Source organism: Strongylocentrotus purpuratus, unplaced genomic scaffold (assembly GCF_000002235.5).
Source record: "Strongylocentrotus purpuratus isolate Spur 01 unplaced genomic scaffold, Spur_5.0 spur5_scaffold_15, whole genome shotgun sequence".
NCBI lineage: Eukaryota > Metazoa > Echinodermata > Echinoidea > Camarodonta > Strongylocentrotidae > Strongylocentrotus > Strongylocentrotus purpuratus.
Genome location: NW_022145600.1, coordinates 4,421,109 through 4,448,600, shown reverse-complemented (window position 1 = coordinate 4,448,600; position 27,492 = coordinate 4,421,109). Strand labels below are relative to the sequence as shown.

The 27,492-nt window shown below is 37.9% G+C and overlaps 1 protein-coding gene and 1 long non-coding RNA gene across 2 annotated transcripts; one reads left to right on the top strand and one right to left on the bottom strand.

The window, feature by feature from the left end:
* The first annotated feature begins 271 nt into the window (after nt 1–271).
* Nucleotides 272–27,046, top strand: LOC115923990 (condensin complex subunit 3-like). The gene is made up of 23 exons (XM_030985404.1): nt 272–351; nt 2,210–2,361; nt 3,553–3,762; nt 4,165–4,393; nt 5,099–5,244; nt 6,024–6,108; nt 6,545–6,737; nt 7,510–7,653; nt 8,014–8,142; nt 16,594–16,807; nt 17,195–17,377; nt 17,725–17,832; nt 18,465–18,584; nt 19,183–19,434; nt 19,855–20,036; nt 20,921–21,089; nt 21,601–21,771; nt 22,160–22,336; nt 22,907–23,012; nt 24,119–24,212; nt 24,716–24,841; nt 25,614–25,698; nt 26,602–27,046. The coding sequence occupies exons 2-22, from the start codon at nt 2,254–2,256 to the stop codon at nt 25,672–25,674; spliced, it is 3,207 nt and encodes a 1,068-aa protein (XP_030841264.1). The 5' UTR covers nt 272–351; nt 2,210–2,253; the 3' UTR covers nt 25,675–25,698; nt 26,602–27,046.
* Nucleotides 25,746–26,602, bottom strand: LOC115923991. Its single transcript, XR_004064105.1, has 2 exons — nt 26,364–26,602; nt 25,746–25,844 (listed from the first exon to the last, which is right to left on the bottom strand). It is a non-coding gene; the product is annotated as an uncharacterized LOC115923991 (long non-coding RNA).
* Nucleotides 27,047–27,492: the final 446 nt, after the last annotated feature.

Sequence of the window (27,492 nt, the reverse complement as noted above, 5' to 3'; positions counted from 1 at the left end):
GCATAACATATTTCAGCATAAACATACTCAGGAAAATTTGCCCCCCCCCCCACCCCTTGAGCGCCAGGGGGGGGGGGGGGGGCCAACCCCCAAAAAGGTAAAAATCACGTGATTTTACATGATTTTTTCTCAAGGGGGGGGGGGGGCCCAGGGATCCGCCACTGCTCAGGATAACAAGGACAACAAAATGAAATAAATATTTATAAAAACGATACTGTGCATGTGGCTCTCGAATAAGAGCCGTGTTTGGTTTGCTGCCCTCAACGTTCAGAAATATCGCGGTTGTTTTCAAAATCTAACGACGAAGTGGTCAATCAAAACACCGAGATTTGTCACTTTACAAGATATAAGGTAAATAATGTTTATGTCAATTTATAATTCTATATTTTTGTTTATAAGTAACGCTTCGCTTTGATAGCTAGATTAAAGATAATTGATTGATTGATTGATACTACTATTAAGTTATCATAACTGCGAGTTCGGGTCGGCGTCACCCCTGCCAGCGCCCTGCGTCCGCAGTGGCATTGCTCTGGCAATGCCACTGCGGACGCAGGGCGCTGGCAGGGGTGGATACGCCGACGGCGCGGCCGGGCGGTCTGCTCACGGACCGACAGTAAATGCACTGGACAAAACTCACCAGGCAGAATTTTCTCCAAATCAGCACTTGAACTGGTCTTAAATTTAATGACAATTGATTACACCTAAAAACAGAAAAGCGCAGGCACTTCAACTCAGTAGTCTAGACTAGACCCTACTAGACTTCTAGGTCTAGACTAGTCTAGATCAAGTAGATGAGTAGATCTAGTCTAGAGTCTAGACCTATGTTGGAACTTGGATTTTGGAAAAGATAATTTGAAAATTGGAAATCTGACTTTTCTCAGCTGCTAGCTACTGCTAGCTGAGGAGCTGAAAAGTAAACTGTGAAACAAGTAGGCCAGGCCTAGATCTAGTGAGAGTGAGACCTGAGACTGAGTGAGAGTGCAGTGAGCTGAGAGTGAGAGTGAGACCATGGACCTAGGCCTATGGCCTACTGACTAACAGTAGGGGCGCTGGTCCGAGAATAAGGATCGTCTTCTTTAACACTGACCGATGCGTCCTCAAAAATAAGGACCGTCTGCATTTTTGCAGACATTTCATATTTTTGATCGGCGCATTAGCGATGCAAAAAACGGATTCTGCAATGATTTTCTTGATGCAATTTACATTGACTTTGTACAGAGACCTTCACATTATGAGCAATAAATCCTTGGGAAGACGGACAACCCATAAAAGTAGACAGACAACTAGGGTTATTTTCCCTCGGGGAATCCATTTTTGGCATCGCCAGTGGGCCGTTCGGTAACATGAAACCCCCAGAGCGCCGATGAAAAAAAACGTCCTCGAAAATGCAGACGACCCTTATTTTTGAGGACACATTTTGTCTTCGTTTATGAGGATATCCTTGTTTATGAGGACGATCCTCATTCTCGGACCAGCGCCCCTACTGACTAAGAATGAACTTTTGACGATGCAGTCCCTAGCTTTGATCCTAGATTCTATGTCTACGATTCCACCACTTGGTTTGAATTTTGCGCTGATGCAAAAACCCAGAGGCATAGAGTGTGGTCCCACCACAATCTGACAGCTGGATGGATGCGATCATTTATGCAATCTTGCATAATCGTAACAGCAGGCTTGCGATTTTGGGATGTTTGCTGCTCCTTTAAATCGTTGAGACTTGAGAACCTAGTCTTAAATTGTATGAGCGCTCTCCGCAATGCGGAGGTCCGAGGTAGCGAACATGTTTTTGTCTTGTGCCTGATATTTCATATTGTCATTGTTTTCAGTGCTATATTTACTAACAATTATTTCGCTGTGTGTATTGTTCCATGATACTTATTTTTTATACTCATGAGTCATGTGTTGTTTATAAAGTAATTAAAAGGGCAGGATAAATATTGTATGATTGGATTTGGGAATATCAAACTTAGCACAAATTTTTCTGTCTCTTTCGTTCGTTAGCCTCTGATTTGGGTAGGGTCGCGGCTCTCTCTTTTTTTAGAGAGAGAGAGAGCCGACCATATCCAAATCAGAGGCTAACGAACGAAAGAGACAGAAAAATTTGGTCTATAATCAAACTCTGCCTTTTTTATAGTCATACACCAATCATCACTTGCGTTTCTGGATATGAAAACAGTGAATAAATAACACATTGTAAATTACTTTCCAGGCTTTGTGTAAACTTAGACATAGACTACATGAAGTGAAAGGAAGATGGCTCCAAAGCGCCAGTACACCATGAAGGAGGTCTTTGAAGAATGTCAGCAAGGTCTTCATACACACAACAAGCTGATGACAGCACTGCAGAAGAACTACAAGCAGGTGAGAACACAGATCTTTAAAGGGATCCGGTCATTCTTATCCAAATGATATCATAATTCATACCATTCAGATATATATAGAGCCTTTAGTACCTACACCACCTGAAAACACCAGTTCACTTCCACTGAGTACACTGTGTCTATATGTAGGTACTTGGCAATTTGCATGCGTTATCTAAGGGATTGGGCAAGTTTGTCTCAGATTCTGAAACAAAATCCTGGATTTAGCTCATGCTGCAATGATAATTATAAACCTTTAGGTCAGTCACAAACCCCCATGACTTTTACAAGCCAAATAGCCAATCACCTGTCTGATTATAAGATATTTATGATTTGAAATCGAAATCAAATTTTGCGTTTTCCTAACAGTTTTCATAACACTACAGTCTATTGGGGAAAATGAGTGGGGAAAATGAGTGAGGTAAAACCGGTCACTCAAAGATTTGAGGCACTTCTTGATCCTTTTTGAAGCGAAATTTTATTTTTAGGGCTTCAATATTACATCATGTCACATACACTGATAACACCTAGGGCCGTGCATCTCAGATTTAACATTGTTAAACGATGCCTTTGAATAACTATGTAGATTAATCTTTAAAATTTAGATTGTACGTCAAGTTTAGAAATTTTTTTAAAACTCTAACTTGCCATGGATCAAAATCCCATCCTGCCATGTTTTGGAGGACACGTATATGGTTCATAAACACTTTGAGTGACAAAAGTCGATTGTGGCAGTACACTGTTTTGCTCTATTAGTCGATCAAAGCATGTAAAAAGTTTCTCTTTTTCTAAGAGACATTCCGGTCCTTATTGTTTGGAAGACAATTATTTTCATCAATTCCTTCCAGCATATCAAAAAATGCTAATTGATAGCATACTTTGCTAAGTCTAAGGTAACCACCTTACTCCTTAGTATGTGTCTTTTATTAGTTTTGCGTTTTACAGCTAAACTTTAACCTGTTACAATTATGCCTATCATGTCGATTGTCGATAATTGAACTTCCTTGTTTCGGATGAGGGTGGAATTCAGCTCATCTGTATTATGTATTTTTGTAATGTTGTTTAAAAACAAAGGAAGAGGAATAAGACCAAAATGACTGTAGGCACCATGATGTGCATATATATGCAATGAATAAAAAGCACATCTGTGCACCAATTTCTTTGAGAATTTTTTTCTTTCTTCTTTTTTCAGACCGAAGATAAAGCAGCATTCAATGATGAATTTGTTGGATACCTCAAGTATTCCATGGTCATCTTCAAGAGGGAATCCGCAGTTGAACGAACTTTGGACTTTGTTGCAAAGTTTGCTGCGTCATTTGCCGTCAATGACGAGGAAGGAAAGGAGAACCAACCGGATGCTGACAACACTTTCCTCACTTTCCTCTTTGATTTTCTCTTGAAGGTGAATGAACATTGCTCTGTAGCTAGCTACCACGCTATTAGTTACCAAGGACTTTTTTAAAACAGGAAAATTAAAGAAAGAGAGCTGTGAAAGATTGCAGAAATTTTAATGACAGACAAAAAAGTTATGAAGTTGTAAGCGATCATACACATACAGTTGTGGACATTTTGTTAGCGTCTCTTTTCAGTATCTCTCCCCTTTGCTGTGTACTGTGTACTACCATAAATGAATCAAATATTTTATTATACCAACACCTATTTAACCTCAAATGTAATTTAGTTACTGATCATACACATATAGACATTTTGTCAGCATATCTTTTAAATACCTCTCCCCTTTGTTGTATGCTGTGAATTGGATAAGTTAAAGGTAACTATTTATCCTGTTCTCCCCTTCTACCAGTCTCACAACGGGCGTGACCGTGCAGTGCGATTCCGCGCCTGCCAGATGATTAACAAGCTCCTCACCAGCCTTGGCGAGGAGGCTCAGATCGATGATGACCTCTACGATCGCATCTATCGCTGTATGCTGGCCAGGGTTCAGGACAAGTTCCCTGCGGTGCGAGTCCAGGCTGTCATGGCGCTGGCTCGTCTGCAGGATCCCGAGGATCCGGACTGTCCAGTCATCAAGGGTAGGTTGTCTTGATACTTTGACTTATGCACCAGCAACAATTGCTCTGGGCTTTATTTCATCAAAGATGTAGTTTTAGGGTTGCAATTGGGTTCTAGGTTCGGTTCGGTAAGCCTTGGGGCGATTCTTTGCAATGTGTCCTTTGCGACATGACATTTATCCTTATATTTAATCCATGATTGACTAATAGTAGTGATACCGCAAAGCACCATTATTCAATGGTCATATCAAGAGATTCTTCATTTTGGATGAAATATGTGAAAAAAGTCATAGGTCGTACATGATACGTTGCACAGAATCGGCCTATAGCATTAGCTAAAGTATTAGGTAAATGTAGAGCCCTGCTCCCAACTAACCACAATTACAACACACATTCTCACGACCTTGCTTCTGCCATCAGTGTGTGTATTATACACCTTTGACTACTGAATTCTCTAATCCTCATAGGCTTTTTACAGGGATCAAAAGTTCCAGTAGGTAATGTGTTAGCTCCACTGCACTAGTTTAGTCAGGAGGGAATAGACCTCCCTGCATGGTCACTGACAGGTGGTTATCTCATCAAATCAGCTCTCAAAAGGGGATCATGGGGGACCAATGGTCACCGATTATGCATTGTTTTCTTTATAGAGGGCGCAATTAGCTATAAGTAGTGCAGTGGGGCTTTAATACTCATATTGTTACTTTTTGTCCTCCACACTTTCTATAGCATACCTCTACCTGATGGAGAAGGATGTGAACTTTGAGGTGAGGAGGACAGTCCTGTCCTGCATTGCTCCTGCCTCCCAGACCCTACCAGCCATCCTGGAACGCACCAGGGACGTCAAAGACACTGTCCGCAAGATGGCCTACCAGGTAATATATCCTTTTTGCAAGAATGTTATATGTATTCATGTTTCATGGGAGTAAACTTACCATGCATGTGCTTTTAGGCTAGAAATATTAAATATTGAAGTTCTTGATGTAGCCATCCTGGAGCGCACCAGGGAAATCAAAGACACTGTCCGCAAGATGGCCTACCAGGTAATACATCCTTCATTGCATGCCACTTTGCAAGAATGTTGCATTCATGTTTCAGGGGAGTAAACTTATCATTCATGTGCTTTTAGGCTAGAAATATTGAATATTGAAGGTCTTGATGTATAGTCTTTATAGACAGTAGTCTTTTAATATTAGCATGGCTGCTAAAGCCAGTCTTACTGTATGTCATCATGGTTGCATTAGGTTCTTAAAGAGAAGAAGAAGAAAAAAACATCAAGGGTAATTTAGAATGCGGTCTTTATTATAAAGGTGGTCTTTCTGTAAACATGGCTACTAAAGCCGTTATGTCATCATGTTTGAATTAGTTCTTGCAGAGTAGAAGAAGAACAAAGCATGTATGAAAGAAAACATAAACTGATCTTTATAGACATGTAGTATTTCTATACACATGGCTGTAAATTAGCAGGTTTCACTCTATGTAATCGTCATGTTTACATTAGGTCTTTAAGAGAAGAGAAAAACACTAATCAAGGGAAACAGGAACTGTAGTCTTTTTATATACAGTTGGTCTTTATAGACAGGTGGTGTTTCTATACATATGGCCACCAGGCCACTAAATCATTTTTACTTTAAACCATCATGTTTGCATTCAGGTTCTTGCAGAGAAGGTTCATATCAGGGCCCTTACCATCTCGCAGAGGATCAAAGTGTTACAGACTGGACTCACTGATCATTTAGGTATACACTCATAAGTAGAATTTAGGAAGCCCTTGATTATAAGAGGTTTGCTGTAAATAATGAAAGCTGAACATTCAAAGACATATTTGCCAAATGTTGGAGTGCCATCTTGGCAATTTGTGTTGTGATTCTCATTGTTCCATAGTTTTACATACTTTTTCAAAAATTGATAACTTTCTTATTAGTAATCCAATTTTTCTCAAACTTTTTTGATTGGTTTGTCTGATTTTTCTGCTTTTATTGAAAGTAAGTTATTTTTGGAGTTGACTTGCCCTTTAAACACCTTTCTTGGACAAGTACTGCTAACCTCTGGTATTTGGTATATCTATTCCTTGATAAATGCAATGTGGCACAGGGAGATTATTTGTGTGACATATAAAGAGATATATCGATCACTTATAAAAGATTGTTCAATAAATTTAACCTTTATAACTAGACATGGTGAAGGACATCTGCACTGGCAAGATGCTTCAAAGTTGGCTGAGAACCTTTGATGGTAACGCCATCGACCTCCTCAAGCGGTTGGACGTCGAGAACTCGTGCACCACGGCTGAGCTTGCCCTGAAGGCTATATTTGAGAAGGTTCCCGCCTCAGGATTGGTGGAAGACTTTGATCTCCTCAATGAAGAGTAAGTGGGGATCTGAGATTTTTTAAGTCTATGAATTTACTTTTTAATCTCCGTTCAGATACAACTGGAACTTGTCCTCAAAGACAATCATTTGAGAAGGTTTGCACTCCAGAATTGGTGGAAGATGTTGATCTCCTCCAAGAGCAGGAAGTAGTATCATGAGAAATGTAAAAATATTCTTGTGTCTGGAGATGTGCAAAGCTGTAAATATTGCCACATGCCATCCAAGAACTAAAATGAATGTTTGGGTTTTGAGAATAGCATGTTTCTTTTTCCTGTATCTAGAAACAGATGAATCTTAAAAGCATGCAGTGATTAATACCATTAAATACATTTCGCTTTATTTATCAGGTACACAATGATATTAAGTATTTAAAATTGTGTATTCAATTTTTTTGATAATGGTGAAGTCTAGTTTACATACCATTGAATAGAGTTTCAGCTTGAAAATTTACAAGAAAACCATGGAAAAAAGAGAAATATATTATATTCATGTTGTGACATGATTGATAGGAATTTAGTTGTAAGAAATGAACAAAACTTTCTGAATGTGTGTTTATTTTATATTGCAAGCACTAAACCAAAGTTAACGGTTAATAGTTACCATTCAATTTGTGAGACATACTACTGGTACTGGTGCTATACAAGAAACCACCACCGTCGTTGTCTTTTGACAAAAATTTAAATGTTCCTCTAATCATATTATAAAGGTAGCATCATTCTTGATAACAAGACTTGGATGCATCTCTCTCCATCTGTTTCCTTCACATAGTCTTGTAATACCGATTGAGGAGCTGTCTTGTGAGAACGTACTGTACTGGTGCTGTCTCGTTGAACATGTCCGGTCCAAGGGAGACGAAGCCCTGATGGACAAGCTCATGCCAACAGCCTCGGCCTTCTGCGACTATGTCCACAAGTAAGAAACTGAACAGTAGATTGAAATTCTGGTAAAGTTGAAAAAATGATTCGTGCGCGTTCTCATTCTTGTGATATCAGTCTGGAAGAATAAAGAAGCAATGTCACAAGAAAGATTCGCTCTTGACTTGCTCTCATATTTCAAATTTCTTTAAAATTTGAATTTACACCCATCCTAAACTAACAGCTCTGTGTTTTGTGGCCTACATAGACCATGTATGTTACCCTATTACATTTCTTCCTATTCTTGGCAAAATTTGATGTGAAACAAATAATATGTCGAAACAAAATCAATCTTGAGCTACAGCTTTTCAGACCTGGGCAACAACTTTAAGATTCTCTTCTTTCTTGACTACGATAGGAATTGTGACAATCTGGAGATCAGCTGCCATAACGTGACAGCCGTAGAGCATACCCTCAGCAAAGAGTTTGTCTCTGAGCATCTCCTCAAGATGACGGGAAGTCTGGATCAGTCGGATGAAGTTGGACGGTAAGCCAGGAGATTTAAAGCCCCACTGCACTACTTGCTACGTGCTCCCTCTATATAGAAAACTTCCCCAATCTGTGCCTGTTGGTCCCCAATGATCCCCTTTTTCTTATGTTAATTGAAAGCTGATTTGGTGAGATAACCACCTGTCAGTTACCTTGCAGGGAGGTCTAATCCCCCCTGGCCAAACTAGTGCAGATGGGCTTTAAAGCTGTTATTTTCTTATTCTCTCTAAGCCATGGAATTTGTTCTTGGTGGAATGTTAGTGACATTTTTATGTTGAAACACATTTAAAGAATCAAATCTGTAGACCTTGTCCATCGTGTGACGGTTGTAGAGCATTCCCTCCGCAAAGAATCTGTGGCTGAGCAAGTCCTTAAGATGAGTGCCATTCTGGTTCAGTTGGATGATCCAATCCTTAGCTTAACCCTAATGTCAACTAGGCTGAAAGCCAATTACAATCCAAACCCCAAATTTTTTACAAAGTCAAGCCCAGAGCATATTTAAGGTTTCTGAAAGGACCTTAACCCATTCCACATGATTTTTGCCTGATATGTTGGCAGGTGAATAATTTGTCTTGAGTATCAATTAATTATTGCAACAATCCTAGCTGTCACGATATCTTACACCCAACTGAACCAGCATCAGTATTATGTTCTTATAGAAGATCAGTTAGGGAGCTTGGTTTGAACTAATAAGAGCTTTATTGAGGTACTGTGCAGTCATACAGTACACGCCGAATATCTCCGCAACACGATTTACACGATTCAAAATTTACACGATTCGATTGCTCGCTCGAATCGTGTAACCATTTTTTTTACACGATTCGTCTTTTGCCAATTGATCGGAATTTGAATCGTGTAAACGTGTAATCGTGTAAAATTACACGATTCCTCAATTCAGGTCGAATCGTGTAATCGTGTAATCTGCCCGCCGAAAATCTCCGCAACACGATTACACGATTTAAATTTACACGATTCGATTGCTCGCTGGAATTGTGTTGATTCAAGCCGTCGAAGATGGCGTTATCAACAAACTCATAATTATGCTTACCATTTTGCCGGGCGTCCTATCACTCCACCATCGGCTGGTAGCAAGTAAGTAGGGAGGGAGGGGGGGGGGGGGGGGGGGGTAGCGTTGGTGTGGTGGAGATCAAAATTAAATAGGCCAGATAATGGACTAGTTGAGTAGAAGCAAGAATTGCCAAGAGCTGAGGGGGGAGGGTGGATTGAACGAGGACAACGGGGACGAGCAAAGACGACGCTTTCTGTCTCTCCTATATATTTGTAATTGCAGTATTTGTCTCTAGTTTTATTTTAGACTGTTTGAAAATTCAAAAAATCATTCCACTTCCCGAAAAGCATTCTCGGATGTTTTCCTAGGTGAGAAAAAAGACAAAAGCGATGAACGACGAGAGAAGGGGGGGGGGGGGGCTGGGACTTTTTATTCCTAAGTTGTAAATATAAAAACAAATATTATTACAAAACTCAAAGGAGGGCTAGTACAACTAATTATGTTGTGATAATTTACATTACAAGACAGAACCATTTAAAATAAGGGACACCAGCTCATTCGTTACTATAAAGATCGTTATACTATGTTTTTGATATCGACATTATCCATGACTGGGCGAGGGGAGTCATCTGTTCTCACGAGAGTTTCGGACTTTGGCTGATACTTTTTATGTAATTATCGGCTTGCAAAGAGGTCACAAAAAATTAGACTTTGATTATTTATTGCTCTGCCTCACTATTTATAAAGGCAAAATAGAACTGAATAAATACTGATATTCTAAGTTTCTAACCCACAACTCAAACGTTGTGTAACGCCGTCTTTATCGATTGAGCTATAACGATGCGTGCCTTAATAAATAGTGAGGCAAAGCAATTGATAATCAAAGTATAATTGTGACCTATTTGCAAGCTTTTCGTAGCTTGTTATATATGGAAATGAGTTCATACTGGAATCTAGGCTCGCTTGAGTACGACAGAAAAAATAAGACGCGGTCCGGACCTGTCGTGGGATGAAGAAAAAAAAACGGCCGCGCCAACCAATCGGCAAGTTTGCTTTGAGGGAAGCATTGTTTTCCGCCTGAACAATGGTGTCAAAGTGCCGTTCGCTACAACTTAAATTGCTTGCAATCAGACAATGGGGCGTTAAGCGGGCATGAAAACTAGTGTCCCTTTAGTTTAAGGACACTAATGACAACAATACCACATCATCAAGAACAGGGGCTTTTAGTTGGGATGGGAGGTTGAATTATTGTTGGTCAATGATTATAATGTGAGACAATCAAAGTGACACAGAGCCCACTCATAGAGTATGAAAGCTTTTGAAATCACTATAATACATAAATTGTTATACCAAAATGTTTGATGTTTGTGGAAATAACGCAACGTCTAGTTTTTATAATTCATTCGTGATCAATATATGTGCAATGGATTTGAAACTGCGGGAGGCCGCGTGACCCCGATTCGCACATTAAATGCATGTCTATAAAAAATAATAATCTGGAATTGGATGATTGACCTTGTAAATCCTAGTTGGTGCCATTAAACTACATCCAGTAAGGAATAACTGTGATTTATATTAAAAATTGTGTCCACTACCTTTTAACTAAATCCCGCTGGTAATAACAGCAACAACACAAAAACAAAAACAAATATGGTCAATCTTACGAGTAGAGCAATAAAGGTCTCGATTCAAACAGCAATACCAAATTACTCTCTTGTTACATGTATAATTATAATAAGGGTGGGGGCTACATCCTGCAAGCTTTGCTTCAATAGTAGACCCTCCTGCATTTTTACACCGAATTACTTAAATATCTATATTTAAAAAATACATCATAGGTATTGAATCTCCTTCTTCTTCTTCCTACTATGCTTTTACTTTTCTTTTCTTTTCTACTTCTTTGCCTCCTCCTCATTCTGCTTTGCGTTGCATTTTTTGTATTCACCTTGCCATATTGGTAATGTACATGTATGTATTTTGTTAACTGTAGGGCCCCGCTCACGAGCTTAGTTTCTAAAGGGGTCCTAAAACCATTCATTTTATGATGTAATTAAGTTAATATATGTCGATTAATGTACTATTACCAGTCTCTTTTTAGTAAAAGGTTATATATCATGTTTTGTGTGGTTTTGAATAAAAAATGAACTTGAACTTGCCTTAAGTTATTATAACTTTTCTTACTGGTTTCTCTTTCCTACTCAATAGTGTTTTTATTTCTGTTCAACCGACGCCGTCTTGGATTTCGTTTTCTTATACATGTATGTAGCATTATTTTGTTTTTATATTTGTATTTTCACTTATTTGTCAAACATCATTCATTACCCCCTCTCTATTTTCTCTACGAAATGAGTTACTGCGATCCAACAAATTTTGTAAATGTAAAGACAAGCAGTTGTAACGCATAAACAATTTCAAATTATGTTCCTGTGTGTATATTCTTATCAATAGCTGTCGAAATATATTACATCACTATAATAACACTATTCAAATACTCTAAATCATGAATCTGAAGCCATTTCACGGCACCTCGTTATTCCTAGTTTCCAAATCAAATTTCATCATTATAGCGCCGTAAAAGTGTATACCATTATTCTATCACGTAATTAATTTCTCTGCATAAGTTTTCTTTCATGATTTTAATTTTGCTTCTTCGTTTTGCAATCGTTATTATAATACTCGTGTTTCACACCTTGAAATAACAACAATAATAACAACAAACCCAGGTGCATGGTAAAAACAGATCAAGATAATAAGTAAAAGAAATTTAGATTAACCAGACATAAAAGAACAAGGTATTGCAGATAATGACCCTAAATGTTATGAAAAAACAGCAGAAGCTATTAACAAGCTGTTTATATCAATAACAAAAGACCTCAGACCCCTGGACACGAGCAGATTTATACATGTACCTGCATTCTTACCTTCACAATCAATATACCAGAGGTCCAGCAATATGAGGTTTTCAACATACTCCAAAAGATAAAAAGTAACAAAGCAGGATTGAAAGAAGATCTTCCACCTCGTATTAAGTTCGTGAATTTGCATATGAATTAAGCCTGTAGCAGATATCTTAAATGCATCTTTTCATCAGGGCATAGCATGGCAGTGGAAAAGAAGTCAACTTATTCCAATCCCAAAACCTCAATCACCAACAACTGAACAACTACGCCCCATAGCGTTAACTATATAGTCGTATCTCAAAAATGGCCGAATCTTTTATAGCCAAGTGGCTTCTGGAAGACATATATAAGTACATTGACCCTCACCAATATATGGCAATAGACCTGGTTTATCAACATCTCACTATCTTGTTCGACTATTGCATAACATTTTTGAAAATTGTGAGAGACCAAAATCTAGGCCTATGTCAACTTAGAAAAGGATATGTAAAATCATCCTAGGGAAAAGTTCTATAAATTATGAAGACGCCTTAAAACGATGCCAGCTTGAACGATTACAAATAAGGCGTGAAAAATTCCTGGATTCCTGAACGATAAATCGTTGGCATGTCATTACGAAATAAACACAAGTATAGTCAATATAAATGCAGAACCTCTCGTTTTAAAGCTTATCTGCCATAGTTTACAGGAGGGATTAGACCGCTCTGCAAGGTCACTGGACAGGTGGTTATCTCATCAACTCAGCTCTCAATTAACATAAGAAAAAGAGGATCATGGGGGACCAATGGTCACCGATTAGGCATTGTATGTTATATAGAGGGCGCAAGTACCTACAAGTAGTGCAGTGGGCCTTTAAACAAAGTGCAATACCAAATTATATTGATCTTCTTAATCATCGCTGATTGTTTTAAGTTTTCTTTAAAAACCCAATCTTTTTTATTTTTATATTTGACCAGTTGTCTTTTTAACCAGACCATTATTTTATCTGTCATGGTTTTGTACGATTATGTTGATATGTTTCATGAATAGATATTCTTTCCTATTTATATGTATCCTCAATACTTGTAAACATAAACATTTCAGCTTTCACTGAGCTACAGCATGTGCATCCTACTCTATGTTTTTCGAAATAAAACCTTGAATTGAATTTAATTACCTTCAAACAAAATTCTGGACAATTATGAGCTTGGTTTTCATTTTTATTTAGGTCCAAAAATCGCCAAGATGTTAGGCCTGTATTTGGCGAATGTTTCAAGGACGATTTCAAATGCTAAGAAAAAAGATAAAAACAAATATGGCCGCCCACCTCGGGTGCAAATGTAACAACGTAGGAACTAGTATAATTTTCCCCACAATTAACTGGAACTAAATATAATGGCAATGTGTCAAGCATTTGTCATAGTTTTTATTAAAATTATCTTATTGGGGTTCTCTAAAATGATGTTTAATTGTTGAAAATCTGTCCAGATCGTCACCTTTAATAATCAAAGAACAATATATATATTTCTGAGGTATATGATTTGTTGGTACAATGTATATGATTACAATTGCCCCATGGGTGTGGCAAATATAACACTTGACTTCCAGTTATGAAACGATAATGGCTTCAAAATAATAAAAAATCATGCCAAGATATGCACCTTTAAGTAAGTATTTAACTACAATACAATAAAGTTGATATGTCAGAATTATAAAAAATATTTACAATTGTCACAAGGCTACAGGGAACAGTAGCAAACCGTGAATAAATATATAGTTAGTGAATTGCCAACTGTCTTTGTGTCAAGTTTAGCTAGCGGTACAGTGCCCCCCCCCCCCCTTGAACTTTTTTCAATTACCCCTAAAATGCCCCTGGTTACAAAGAAAGAGTGCCACTTTAACTTTGTAAAAAGTGCCCTATCCCCTTTTATGTCATGATCAGTGTTATTTTGGATTTCCTCATTTTCGTACATTAACTTTTACAACATTGCATTCAGCTACATGTATGAAGAACTACGCCGGGTCAAGGCTTAATAGCACACTTCCTGTCACATACAAACGAAGCTTAATCTGAATGTGGCCTGATATTGATCCTCGCCGGGGACAAAGAGTAGATCCTTACACCTATTGTTCAGGGATGATCCTACATATATGTTGAAACCGGGGACAAAAGTAACACGTTGCAAAGCTAGGTAACGGAGGCTCCATGCATCCCTATATTAGGAACACGCTCTACACAGACCATACACATTTCGTTGCCCCACATCTGTCCTAAGGGTATTTAGGCAGGTCCATGGGCAGGTCAATACATCGAGGAACTTTTTACAGCCAAAAACATCGGAAGTAAAATCTTGAATTACCTTTAAGAAAAAATCTGGACCAATAAGAGCTTGATTTTCATTTTGTATTTAGGTCCAAAAGACCCCAAGATGTTAGGCCTGTATTTGGCGAAAGTTTCATGGAGGAATTATAATGCTAAGAAGAAAAAAAATATAAACAAAAATGGCCGCCCTCCTCGGGGGCAAATGTAACAACGTAAGAACTAGTATAATTTTCCCCACTTAACTAGGAAAATATATAGGCAATGAGTCAAGCCTTTTTCATAGTTTTTATTAAAAATATTCTATTGGGTTCTATAATATTGTTGAAAATCTGTCCAGCTATCGTCACCTTTAATAAACAAAGAGCAATGTGTACATGTATATATGTATTTCTGAGGGATATGATTTGTTGATGCAATTGTATGTGATTACAATTGCCCCATGGGTGTGTTTTAATTGCCCCGTGTCAGTGGCGTACGCAGGATTTTTTTCAAGGGGGGGGGGGGGGGTTAACATTTTGAAATCTGGCCAAAAAAATTCGCGACGAGCCGCTGAATAAGCGAGGGGGGGGGGGTGGGAGGTAAGAGGACATTTTTTTTTTTTGGTCCCGAAATTTGAAAATTTGACCGATCGATATTTCGTTCCGTTGGGGGTCATCTTTTTTAGGTCATCCTTTTTAGGTCATCATTAGGTGATTGAGAGAGTAAAGAGAGATTGGGAGGGTAAGAAATATATATATATAGAGAGAGAGAGAGAGTGGGGGGGGGGGGGAAGAAAAGTGAGATATGTACAGTATATTACAAAAAGAGTAAAATAGAGTGTTTGTGTGGACATACAAAGAAAATATTATAATTATAATTATGATGATAATACCACTAATAAGAAGTAGAAAAATAGTAACAATAACAATAATGACAATGATAATATAATGCAACGGTGAAGAAAAAATACTATAATAAGCCCTCAAACAGCTTCCTGAAAAACAGTCAACTACAATGACAAATTATTAACAGAGTAGAGAGATAAAGATAAATAGATTTTCTCTCTACTTGGATTAAATCCCCATCGCGTAATCAATTTTTTTCTTCCTATTTAGCTATCTCTCTCTCACACTCTCTCTCTCTCGCTCTCACTTTCTCTCTCTCTCTCTCTCTCACTTTCATCCACTGCCCTTTTATCTTACTCCCTCTTGCTGTCATTATGTTTCACTCTCACCTTATTTTGATTACCTTTCCTCTCATTTTCACAGCCTTTCTACTTCTCATGTCTATTTTTCCACTTTGTTTCGCCCTTCTATATTTCTATAACTCTATTTCATTATCTCTTTTTTTCGGACACCTTTTTTTGCTTTCTGGCGTCCTCCCCTATTTCTCTCTTGCATAGTTTTTCTCCTTCTTATCTTTATCATGCCCTTTCAAGCCTCATTTCCCTTTAAAATGTTCCCTTCTCCTCGTAGCCGTCTTTTTTCCTTAACTATTTCATCTATCATGTCTTCCTCTTTCTGACGTTCACTACCTAGTCTCACGGATCAGTATACGATACGGGTTACTAGAAAGTGATGAGGTTTATACACGAATATAAAGTACAGTAATTACCTGATGAATACTGAGATAAGTGGTGTAGAAAGCAATCGATGTAAACAAGACACAATTAAACGATTGTTGCAGCTGGTCGAATCATCCTACCAATGCCCTTATAACCATTATAACTATTTACACGATTACACGGTTACACGTTTGTTGCATCTGGTCGAATCATTTCACCAATGCACTTAGCTATTTACACGATTACACGATTCAGAGCGACATTCTTCAATCGTGTAAATTTACACGATTACACAGTTACACGATTGTTACATCTGGTCGAATCATCCCACCAACGCACTTAATTATTTACACGATTACACGATTCAGAGCGACATTTTCAAGCGTGTAAATCTACACGATTACACAGTTACACGATTCAGGTGAATCGTGTAAACCGTGTAATCCGAAAAATATATCGTGTAATCGTGTTGCGGAGATTTTCGGCGTGTACTGTACATCTTTGTAGTCATGTATTCATGTCAGGTATTATACAAGTACTCATTGTTTCATAACTGACCTGGCATAAGTCATGGGTTGCAGGTCATTTTATATAAATAGCTATACATGCTAGTCTGTATTTACAGACTCTGTTAACCAGCTATCACTACAATCAGTGAGTTCACTTTCATTTCATTGTTGAATCTCCCGTGGCAGAAAAAAGCTTGACAGTCTGGTCCAAGACCTCCTGATCGCCCCCCACGTGCCCCCCTCTCTCGTAGCAATCCTCATCACCCGTCTCAAAGACTTCCACAGCGAGGATGAGGAGCGCATCGAGCTGATGGCTCAGATCATCTCAGATATCAGGGTGCCGATCACTACGGTGGAGAAGCCCATAGCCCCGGAGGCCATTCGTCAGAGAGAACTGAAGGTAGGCTGGTAGTGGTCAAATCCATAGAATTTTTGATAACATGCATTCATTAAAATCTTGTGAACCTTTCCTCTAACTTTTGTTTTTAATGTCTTATAATCTTTTAAGATATTTTCTAGTCAAACGCAGCGAGTTTAGGACTGTTCATCTCAATGTTAGTCTTTTAGAGTCATTTTCATGTAATTTTTTTTTGTCTAATAGGATCTCTAATAGGACCTGTTAGGTTTTCGTAGATAGACAGATACTTGTGTTGACTTTTTTCTAATTCATTTTTCCCCAGAGTATTTGTGTAGCTTTCCATAGATAGAAATCTGCCATGCCCTTTGTCCCATCTTCTTTATATTTTGCTGAACTTTAAGTGAAATGAACTTTGTCTATACCCTGCAGCTTGCTAGCATTCGAATGGACCTTACCCAGGCAAGGGATGCCCTGGAAGACACTGTTGCCAACCAAGACTTCACCCAGGCTGCCGAGATGAAGAGGAGGGTGGAGGAGCTGGAGTGCACCAAGAACTCTCTTCTTGAGGAGTCCCTGGTTATGAACACTACCCAAGAGATACGCACAGAGAAGGTTAGCAACATTAATTACCATGATTATCGTAATTTGATGTTAAGGGCAATTATTTTGGTTTTAATTCAATTATGTGGTTCAAGCTCTGTGCAACATGATCATTTTTTAAAAGCAATTATGCATTTTGTGTTCTTAAAATGTGTTTGCTGCCCAATTGACCACCTAAAATGCTTGTTTTGTAATGTGGATTACAACAGAAAAATGCCACAAAGTAGTAATGTTTCCTATTGTTTCCTATAATGAATTGTGCAAATTGCACTGTAAGTGCACTGTAATTTATGTCCTTCAAAAGTTTAAAGTTCCTTTCATAATTATGAGTAATCACGATTTTGTTTCCCACAAAACAGAGTGATCCAGAAACCTTGCTGAAGTGCCTGACGATCGCAGCAGAACTCATGCAACACTTGGCCATGAAAGAGCTCAACCCAACACTACAAACTCTTTTCACTGTCCTGGTAAGTAAAGTGTACGCCACTATCTTTGCCAAGATCGTGTACTGTTGTTTTAGGGTTACAATTTAACAGTACACGCAAATAAGCTGGCAATGCACGGGCAACCATGTATTGTATGTAACATGTGACAATTATCTTGAAAGCATCAACTTGTGGAAATGTCTGTGTTACGGTCATCTGTGAAAATATCTTCACACAAACATATGTTTAAACATTGACACAAATTAAGTGTCGCTCTTGATAAGTGCTGGAAACAGTCAATGAACTAAACTTGATACTGATATTTTTCATTTCTACCTTTGGTAAAAAAAAAGATCATCACTATTTGATAAGATGTGCACATGGAGCTCATTAAGATATAATGTGTCAAAACCGCTACAATATTTGTTTATGATAATACACTCCACATTTATCTTATAACACAGACCTCAGTGATTACGGGCAAGTCCTTTGTTGCGATTCCATTTGCCAGTTATTATATGTAAAAGTATTTAATCTATATACTTGTGCTATGAGGATATGTAACTTAGTTTAAAATTCTTTTAAGTATTTCTGTTGGAAGTTTCAGTCTCGAGAATTTTGATATCCATTCCCTGACATTTTTGCCTTATCTATCTCTTTCTGTTACCCGATAGGTTCTGCCCGGTATCACCAACGAGGATCCGTCTGTTCGTAACATGGCAGTCAAGTGTCTTGGTCTTGGTGCTCAGATCAGCAGGGTCTTTGCCATGCAACAGCTTCTCCTCCTCATGCAGGTACAGATAAATATTCAGCCACTTTGTTTTTATTGTTGACAGCAGTAAGATTTTTTTTGGCTAAAACCCGGACTAAGCCTTTTTGTGAGATGCTTCCTCCTCCATATGTTTACATGCAGCATAAAATAAACCTGCATTGTTCCTTAAAAATGAGCTGGAAGAAATATTGAATTGCATATTGAGTGACAGTTATGAATGTGTCATCCATCCAAGAGAATGGAGTGTCCTATATATTTATTTATTTATTTTATTTCCAGGCAAGATGAAAACAATACATAGAAAACATCACGTGTTGACAAAATGATATAACATTAACAATATGATATTTAGCACCCGCCAGTGTATGGGGATCACCTAAATGAATTTAAAAATTCTGGCGAGAGGCTCTCCACATTGGCTGAAATTTATATCACATATCTAGTGCCCTAGATATATGATATAAATGTGAATGATGGATATGTTTTTTAAATTTTTATCAGTGAAACTGATATCCTTGAATTACCGAATAGTATTACTAAGAAACAAAATGCAAGTCTATTGCACAAGGTGTTTCAGAGTGATAATCTCTCCTTGTTGATTTTCTTTCTCTGTCCTGTAGATATCACAAGTGGACCAGGAAACTGTCCAGGTAACTGCTCTCCAAGCAATCTGTGACACCGCCCAGACCTACGGCCTGGACATCTTCAAGCTGCCAGAGACAAGCTCTGAGAAGCCTGGTGAGGATGGAGAAAAGGAAGGGGAGAAAGAGAAGGAGGATGAAGAAGAAGAAGAAGCTAAAGAAAAGGAGCAGTCTGCCCAGAGTGCAGCAAATAGCGCCCTCTCAATTCTCACCAAATTGCTGGATTCCGAGGTATGAAAAATAGTAAAGAATATTATTCAGTTTCTAAATGTTGCCTATCCATCATATTATTTTGAGTAATCTTAGCACTTTCAAGAGGTTTCACATTTTATTTTCAGATATCCAGCAAATCACTATATTATTATTATTGCAAGTGCATCTATACTTAGTGCCAATTTTGGCAATGATTTAGTATCTGACTAAGATGATCATGTAATTCTGAGTATAGTTTTAGATTTTAGCTTCATGAACCTAACGCTTACAATGCAAGCTGAAGTTGTTGAAAACAGTCTATACAATACATGTACCTTCACCAGCTTTGTACTGCCTATGTTCTAAAAGTACCATTCTTAAATATACTCTCTGTTAGCATATTGACATGAATCCTCACTTATCTCTTTTAATACTTTATCCTCACTTTGTTTTTAACAGAGCAATGAGTTGCGCACCGTGTCTGCGGAGGGTCTGGCCAAGCTTCTTCTCTCTGGTCGCATCACAAGCCCCAAGCTACTGTCCCGTCTCCTTCTCCTGTGGTACAACCCTACCAGCGAGGAGGACCAGCATCTCAGGTCCTGCCTGGGAGCTTTCTTCCCTGTCTACTCCTTTGCTGGAAGGTAAGGAATAAGAACAAATATTATGTAACAAATAAGGAATTAGGACTGGTGAATAAGGAATATGGAGTAAGGGATAAGGAACGGGGAATAAGGGATACCTCCTGTGGTACAATCCTACCAGCGAGGAGGACCAGCATCTCAGGTCCTGCCTGGGAGCTTTCTTCCCTGTCTACTCCTTCGCTGGAAGGTAAGGAATAAGATTGAGTAATACATAATGAATAAGGAATATGGAGTTAGGGATACAGAACAGGGAACAAGCAGTATGGAGGAAGAGATAAAGAACAGGAAATAAGGAGTTTTGAGTAAGAGATAAGGTCCTGCCTGGAAGCTTTCTTCACTTTGCTGGAAGGTAAGGATAAGAACAAATGATACATAACGAATAAGGAATAAGGACTGGTGAATATGGAATATGGAGTTAGGGATATTGAACAGGGAATAAGGAGTAAGGAACAGGGAATAATGAATATGGAGTAAGGGATAAGGTACAGGGAATAAGGAGTAAGGAATAGGGCATACAGATTACAGAATATAGAGTCCGGGATAAAGTACAGGAAATAAAGAGTAAGGGATAAGGTACATGGGATAAGGAGTTATAAATAGGAAATGACGTATATGGAGTAAGGGATAAAAACAGAGAATAAGGAGTATGAAGTAAAGATAAAGAATAGGGAATACGGCATTGTGAATAAGGACTATGAAGTAAGGAATAAGGAGGAAGGAATAGGGATATGTCTCATTTATCTTCCGCCATTCTATTCGACAACTCCATGATGATGATGATGATGTCCTTTGCATCTCTTGGCAAACTGCTACTTTACTTGAGATTTTCATTATTATCAATTGATTGTAAAATGTTGTCCTTGTTTTTGTCTTCTCCATGTCAGGGTCCACCAAGAGTGTTGGGAGGAGGCTTTCCTGCCGACCCTGAGGACGCTCTTCAATGCTCCGACCACCTCCCCTATGGCCAAGGTCAACCCTGGTAACGTGGCTGAATTCATGGTCCATCTCACAGACCACACCATGCTCAACAACAAGCAAACCGCAGATATACAGGTACATACAATTCAATTCAATTTGATATTTATGGATTATACAGTCAAACTTGCTTTAGTGACCACTTGTCTACAAAGACCACATTTTTTTGTTTCCCTTGAAAATTGTATTTCATTGAAACATGTAATAAATGAACCTGTCTACAAAGACCACCTGGCAGTCGCTTTAGACAGGCATGACTGTAATAGATCTGAACAAAAAAGATTATTTTCATTTTTTTAAAACAGAGGATAACAAAAATCAGTACAAATGTCAAAATAACAATTACTCGCTCTGTCCAAACTACCTTATGTCTTCATGTTGCTTTCATTTTCTTGGAGACATCTGTTTATGGCCTTCTAAACATTCTAAACATTGTGTTTGAATTCTCACTCTGTGACAATATCATATTCTCCTTATACATTATATATTACTAAATAAAAGATGAATGTGTGAAAAAATTTCAATCTTTCAATCTGGCAATCCTCATTACATCTAGACTCTATGGAAAATGTATCTTCTTATTCTACAGGAGACGACTGTCCATGACAACCTGGCCCTGAAGCTCTGCAACGCCATCCTGGAGGACCCCACAGCTCCGGGCACCCGTGTCTTGGCAAAGACCCTCTCTATGCTCACCATCAATGCACACAACCAGACCCATCTAGCCGACATCAAGGTTCTGGCTGATCTCCTCGTACAGGTATGTCGAGGTGTTGCAGTCTAGGGGACAGGTCTTCAGACTGTGGACCACAATGCAAGGGGTTCAATTCCCTGCCTCAACACCAGTGTCCTTTGGCATAACATTTTGTTTGCTCCTTCCCTTTGCATTTTTCTTGTAATCGATATTTTATCTGAATATCATGTTTGTATGTTTTAATGTTTTTTTATGGAGAATGAAATAAATGGAATGAAATGAACTGAAGTCTACATTTAGCATTCTCCTCCCAGGTGTCTTTAGTTTACCTATTGTACTGGAAGGGTTATTGATAATATTGTCTAGGGTTCTTAATGTGCTTCTTACAAATTGCCAACTTCCAGACCATCTTTCTTTCTATGACCTATGTATCTGTGTCATTTTTCCTATCTAGCATGTGGAAGAGAAAGTCGCCCTGCGCCAGGTTGAGAAGTTCTCCGACAGCATCGATGCCTTGCTGGGTGTGGAGGAGAATCAGGATGAGGGAGGAAAGACAGAGGATGGAACAGCCGCTGAAGGGGCAGACATGTTGGACAAGGAAAATGAGACTGGAGAGAAGGCAGATGAAACGGTAGGTGGTACTATAGCTAGTTGAGAGACACAGTTGCATCACAGGAAGATGCTTCTGATTGGTCAATTATTTTATGGCACCTCAAATAGCCCCTTTCCCCATAGACTTTGTACATGGGAGGCAAATATTGAAATATCCATTCTTTAACTTATGACCACATTCATCGGCATGTGTGCCACAACTTTCTCTCTCAATATGCTACAATTAGTACGAAATGAATTTATTTCAATTGCTGTTGTTTTCCCAACTTCACATATCTTGCCTCTAGCAAAACAAGTGCAAGTTCCTAAAAAAATTGTCAGAATAACAGCTAACGTTATGATCATCGGCATGTACATTTTTGTGTGGTTGTGTCCAATGAACTGATTTAAGTTGATATAGAATGGTTCCTATTTACATGAGAATACCATGTTTGGTGCTTTGCTATAGGGAGCAGACAAAGATTTTTGTCAAAGCTTCAAAACCACTTTTGAGTTTTCCAAAATCTATAATGTTGTTACCATTGGTTGTATGAACTGCTAGAGAGAGATCCATTGAATATCAAAACATTTTCTCCTTTGATATATCTAGATGGCTGAAGCAGCATGTAATATCACAGCAGCTCAGGAGCTGTCTGAAGATTGCAAGAAGGAACTTGCTGCAGGAGAGACGACTGGCAAGAAGACTAGAGCAAGAGGTTAGCATTGAAATATACAGTGAAACCTGTCTATAAAGACCACCCAAGGGAGATAAGAAAAGTGGTCTTTATAGGCAAGTGGTCTTTGTAGACAGGTTCCTTTAGTACATGTTTCAATGAGAAACCATTTTCAAGGGAAACAAAAAATGTGGTCTTTGAAGACATGTAGTCTTTATATACAGGTGGTTGCTATAGCAGGATTGACTGTATATTGACTCAAGAGGCTGTGGGTGAAACTGTGTCATCTATAAATTGTACTATTTCCCTGAAGTGTGCAGCCCCAAAAGAATGTTTGTGTTGCCAATGATATCATACTATAAAAATATACGCCGACACATAAGGCTCTATTTTTAACCATATGTATGTCATTGATAAATAGCACTATTTTCCTGAGGTGCAAAGCCCCCAAAAGAATATTTGTGTTGCCAAGGGCACTTTATTGCCAGCAGTGATGCAAATATTGGTATTGTAAAACCAGAAACTTTGCATGCATGAAAGAATATTTGTACTACTAATTGCATCATACCATAAAACTATATATACATTGACACGTGAGACTCTAGTTGTAAATTTGTTATCTATGAATTGTACTATATTCATGAGGTGCACAGCCGGAAATAATATTTGTGCTACTAATTGCATCATACCATAAAATATACACTGACATTTGAGGCTCTGTTTTAAAATGCATTTATGTTATCCATAAATAGCACTATTTCCTGAGGTGCACAGACCCCAAAAGAATATTTGTGTTGCCAAGGGCTCTTTTTGGTCGGCAGTGATGCAAATATTGGTATCGTAAAAACCAGAAACTTGGCATGCATAAAAAGAATATTTGTGCTACCAATGGCATCATACCATGAAAATATACACTGCCACGTGAGGCTCTAGTTGTAAATTTGTTATTCATGAGTGGTACTACTTGCAAAAAGAAAAAGGGGACCATGTGCACATTATTTCTCAACTCTATGTCTGCTATAGTTTGTGTGATCAAATGTTAATATGTTGTTTGTATGTTTAAAAAAAAATCAAATTGTAATGATATGTCGCTATAATATTTCATTGAGGGTTATCAATTTGTCCTTAATTTCCCTTCAAATCTTCAGGCAAATCTACGAAGACCCCCGCTCAGAAGAAGCCAACCAAGACCCCCAGCACTCGAGGCAGAAGGAAGGCTGCTGTCAAGGAGGAAAATACAAGGTAATGAACTGAAATCACCTAAATACAATTAACAACTAAATTATTCATATCCTTACCAAGGTTTGTAATTTATTAAGTATGTGAAAATTGATTTATTCAGATTTATATTTCTTGAGAATGGGACACATAACATCTTACATCTCAAAGTAATAAGCAAAATAACAAGTCCATATTTCATTTTTGAATTTCGAATAAGAAAACAAAAGAAACATAAAATTTACAAGGGGTATGAATAATTGAGCAAAAGCTTAGCAATCACTCTTTGAACTTGAGTTTGCAACTGAATTTAAATTCCTTGTAGACTTGTAGACTGTAACAGTAGAATTGAATGGGGCCAGATGTTATTGGTTTAGTTATACTCAAGTATTCAAATATTTTAATCTAGCAATTGATGGACCTAAAAGTAAAATTAAGAAATACTCTTAGGTTGTTGGCTGTTGCATAGTCGGTATCTCTTCTCTTGTGAAATAATCTCCTCAATGTTTGTCTCAATCTCAATCCAGTGACCATGAGAATGAGAGTGACCTGGTGAAGTCAAAGGTGAAGGGTCGTGTCAAGACCATGTCCAAGCTTGCTGAGCTGGTGATGTCTAGTGATGATAGTGATGCCGAGTTCCAGAGCAGAGCAAGGTCAGTGTCAACTTTTCTGTTTTGTGATGATAAAAATAAAATACAGAGAAATTGAATTTGTCATTGAAAGGAAGTAGGTGGTCTGTTATTTTAAACTGAATAACTGGAAGACTATAAACATCTTTGAAGGAGAGTAGAATCATATATTATATGGGACGAATTGATGTTGCAGTATACATTGATGATCTTGTTGACTTGCTTACCCATGGATGCCTCATTAGTATTAATACTGCTCTCCCTTAGGGCCTTGCGATCATATTATTATCCTGGCTTTAGTTTGGCTACCGTGATAAGGCTCACAAGCATTCAAGGAATTTCTTCCTACCGGGATCACATTTACTGCACCAGGGTGGGAGTGGCAAATGTAGATAAATATCTTGCGAAAGGATATTAGTGCCCAAGCTGGACTCGAACCGCAAACCATGTGATCCACAATCCAGCGACGTATTCACTAGACCACAACACCTCTAAGTGTGTTCCTTTTATAGATGAGAATAGTTCTGGTCATGTGATTACATTGTTAAAGAAACAGACTGGGAGCAAATGAAAGAGTTTGTTATGTCGTACATGATTTATACTACTTAGGATTCGAAATAGTGGAAATGAAGAGACATTGACTTAATCTTGCTGAAAGTCATGTGTACTGCATGCAAAATTAATATATGGGACTGAACACACATTCTGCCTGAAAGTTTTTCCAAACTTTTTACTTGTTCACTATTATTGTGCCTTGCCTCTATGATTTTTTTTCTTTTTGTTTTGTCATTTGCAGACATACCAAGAGGGATCAAGTTCTGAAAGTTCTCAACTTTGCTGATGATGACAGTTGTTAGACCATCATTAATGTTCAGACTTCTATATGTGAGGGTATCGACTCGAAGTCATAAATGAGACGAAGCAGTTGTTGCGGTTCTATTGGGTATGAGGCCAATCTTTATTTCATGATGTTCAACTAAACAAAAGAGGGTAGAAGACCCTTGACTGCATGAAGTCACTTCAGTTGCTGTAGAAAATTAAAAGACACAAAAACTACAGTAAGTATTTCATCATTATGATCACAAATAATTACTAACTACATCTGTTTTCCAGATCATCTTCCATATTAAACAGTGTATGCATTTTAGTTCATACATGTACATTGTATATATATATATTGAGTTTACCTCAGCCTATGAAATTCATGTAGTAAATAGATCCGCAATGAAGGCCACTCCCTATATATTACTTTCACATATATATATATATATAACACAATTCTCCAAATGAGTGAGCTATTATAATTATTCTATCAGCCTTAAGCAATATAGAAACATACTCCAACTAATCACAATACAAGGCTTACCAAAAAGCAATGTCCTACCACGCCTTTGTAGCATTAATAGGCATAACTCAATTAATACCAGCATGCATCCTTCATGTAAATTAAAGTTAAATCTCCCTCTTCTTCACACAAATCATAATCTATCCAATTAAGCACCTCAGCAATCTTAACATTAGAGAGTTAATAATATACTATACTCACATATTAAGGTGTCCAAAATCAACTATATACATCAAGAATATCAGGATGAGACATCAATTACAGCTTCATGTAGGCACAGCTACAGCCAGTCTCATCTCTGCTCACTGCATGTATGAGCTTTTACCTGCATACAGTGAGTGTATGTTCACTGGGGCATATCACTCCTCCTTAGGTACATTCCTTTTGTCCCTGACTAATTTGCATTATAAAGAAAGGGTTATTTGTCATTCCCTCACATATATACATCAAATGTCACACCAGCAAACAACCTAAAGGGCAATCCAACCTTTGTAATAATTTAATTTGTATGAAAGTGGAATCGTAAGAGAAACAGCATGGTGAACATTTGAAATAAATCGGACCAATAATAAGAAAGTTTTGAGTGTTTGAAATTCTGGGGCCGTATTCTGAACCCTGTGTTATCTCTAATATTGTTGTATCTTTGGAGATAAGATAAAGTTGGTATTCTGAACATTGTTGTAACTTTTGTGTTATCTTTTGTTGTATCTTTTCTCTCATCTCTTTGGCCGCGCCTGCGCTCATACTTTGGTGCGCTTGTAATTGTGCGTATTATTAATAAAATCCTCATTTGCATGTGCGCACAAGAGATAATATGTCGAGATAAATGGAATTCTGAAAGTTGTTGTATCTTTTATCTTATCTTATTTTGCATGGTATTTACAACAATATTTACAACAATATTTACAACAGGTAGGGGGTTGTTGTATCTTTCGTGGTGATATAATGGCGGCAATATTTCTTGCCCAGAACCAACTTCGTGCCAATAGACGAGTTAGAAGAAGATTGTGTGTTGACCGGAATCATCACAGATGAGAACTTTCTAAGAAATTACATGCTAGAATATGACAATTTTAATGCTCTCATCTTAACCAATATAGTGAAAGCGTGATTTGAATTCATGATCAAAATGCCACAGCGCATTATGATGACGTGTGTACTAAGCACTCAAATAACTACTTACTCAAATAACTAAATAACTTGAAGTGCCCATACATAATTCATAGTGATTACAAATTTCATAACCCTCTTCATTTTTTATCAGATTTGTTTAAACTTTCACCAACCTGCTGCTGCAGTTGTTCTGCTTACATTTAGAGTACAGTAGTTA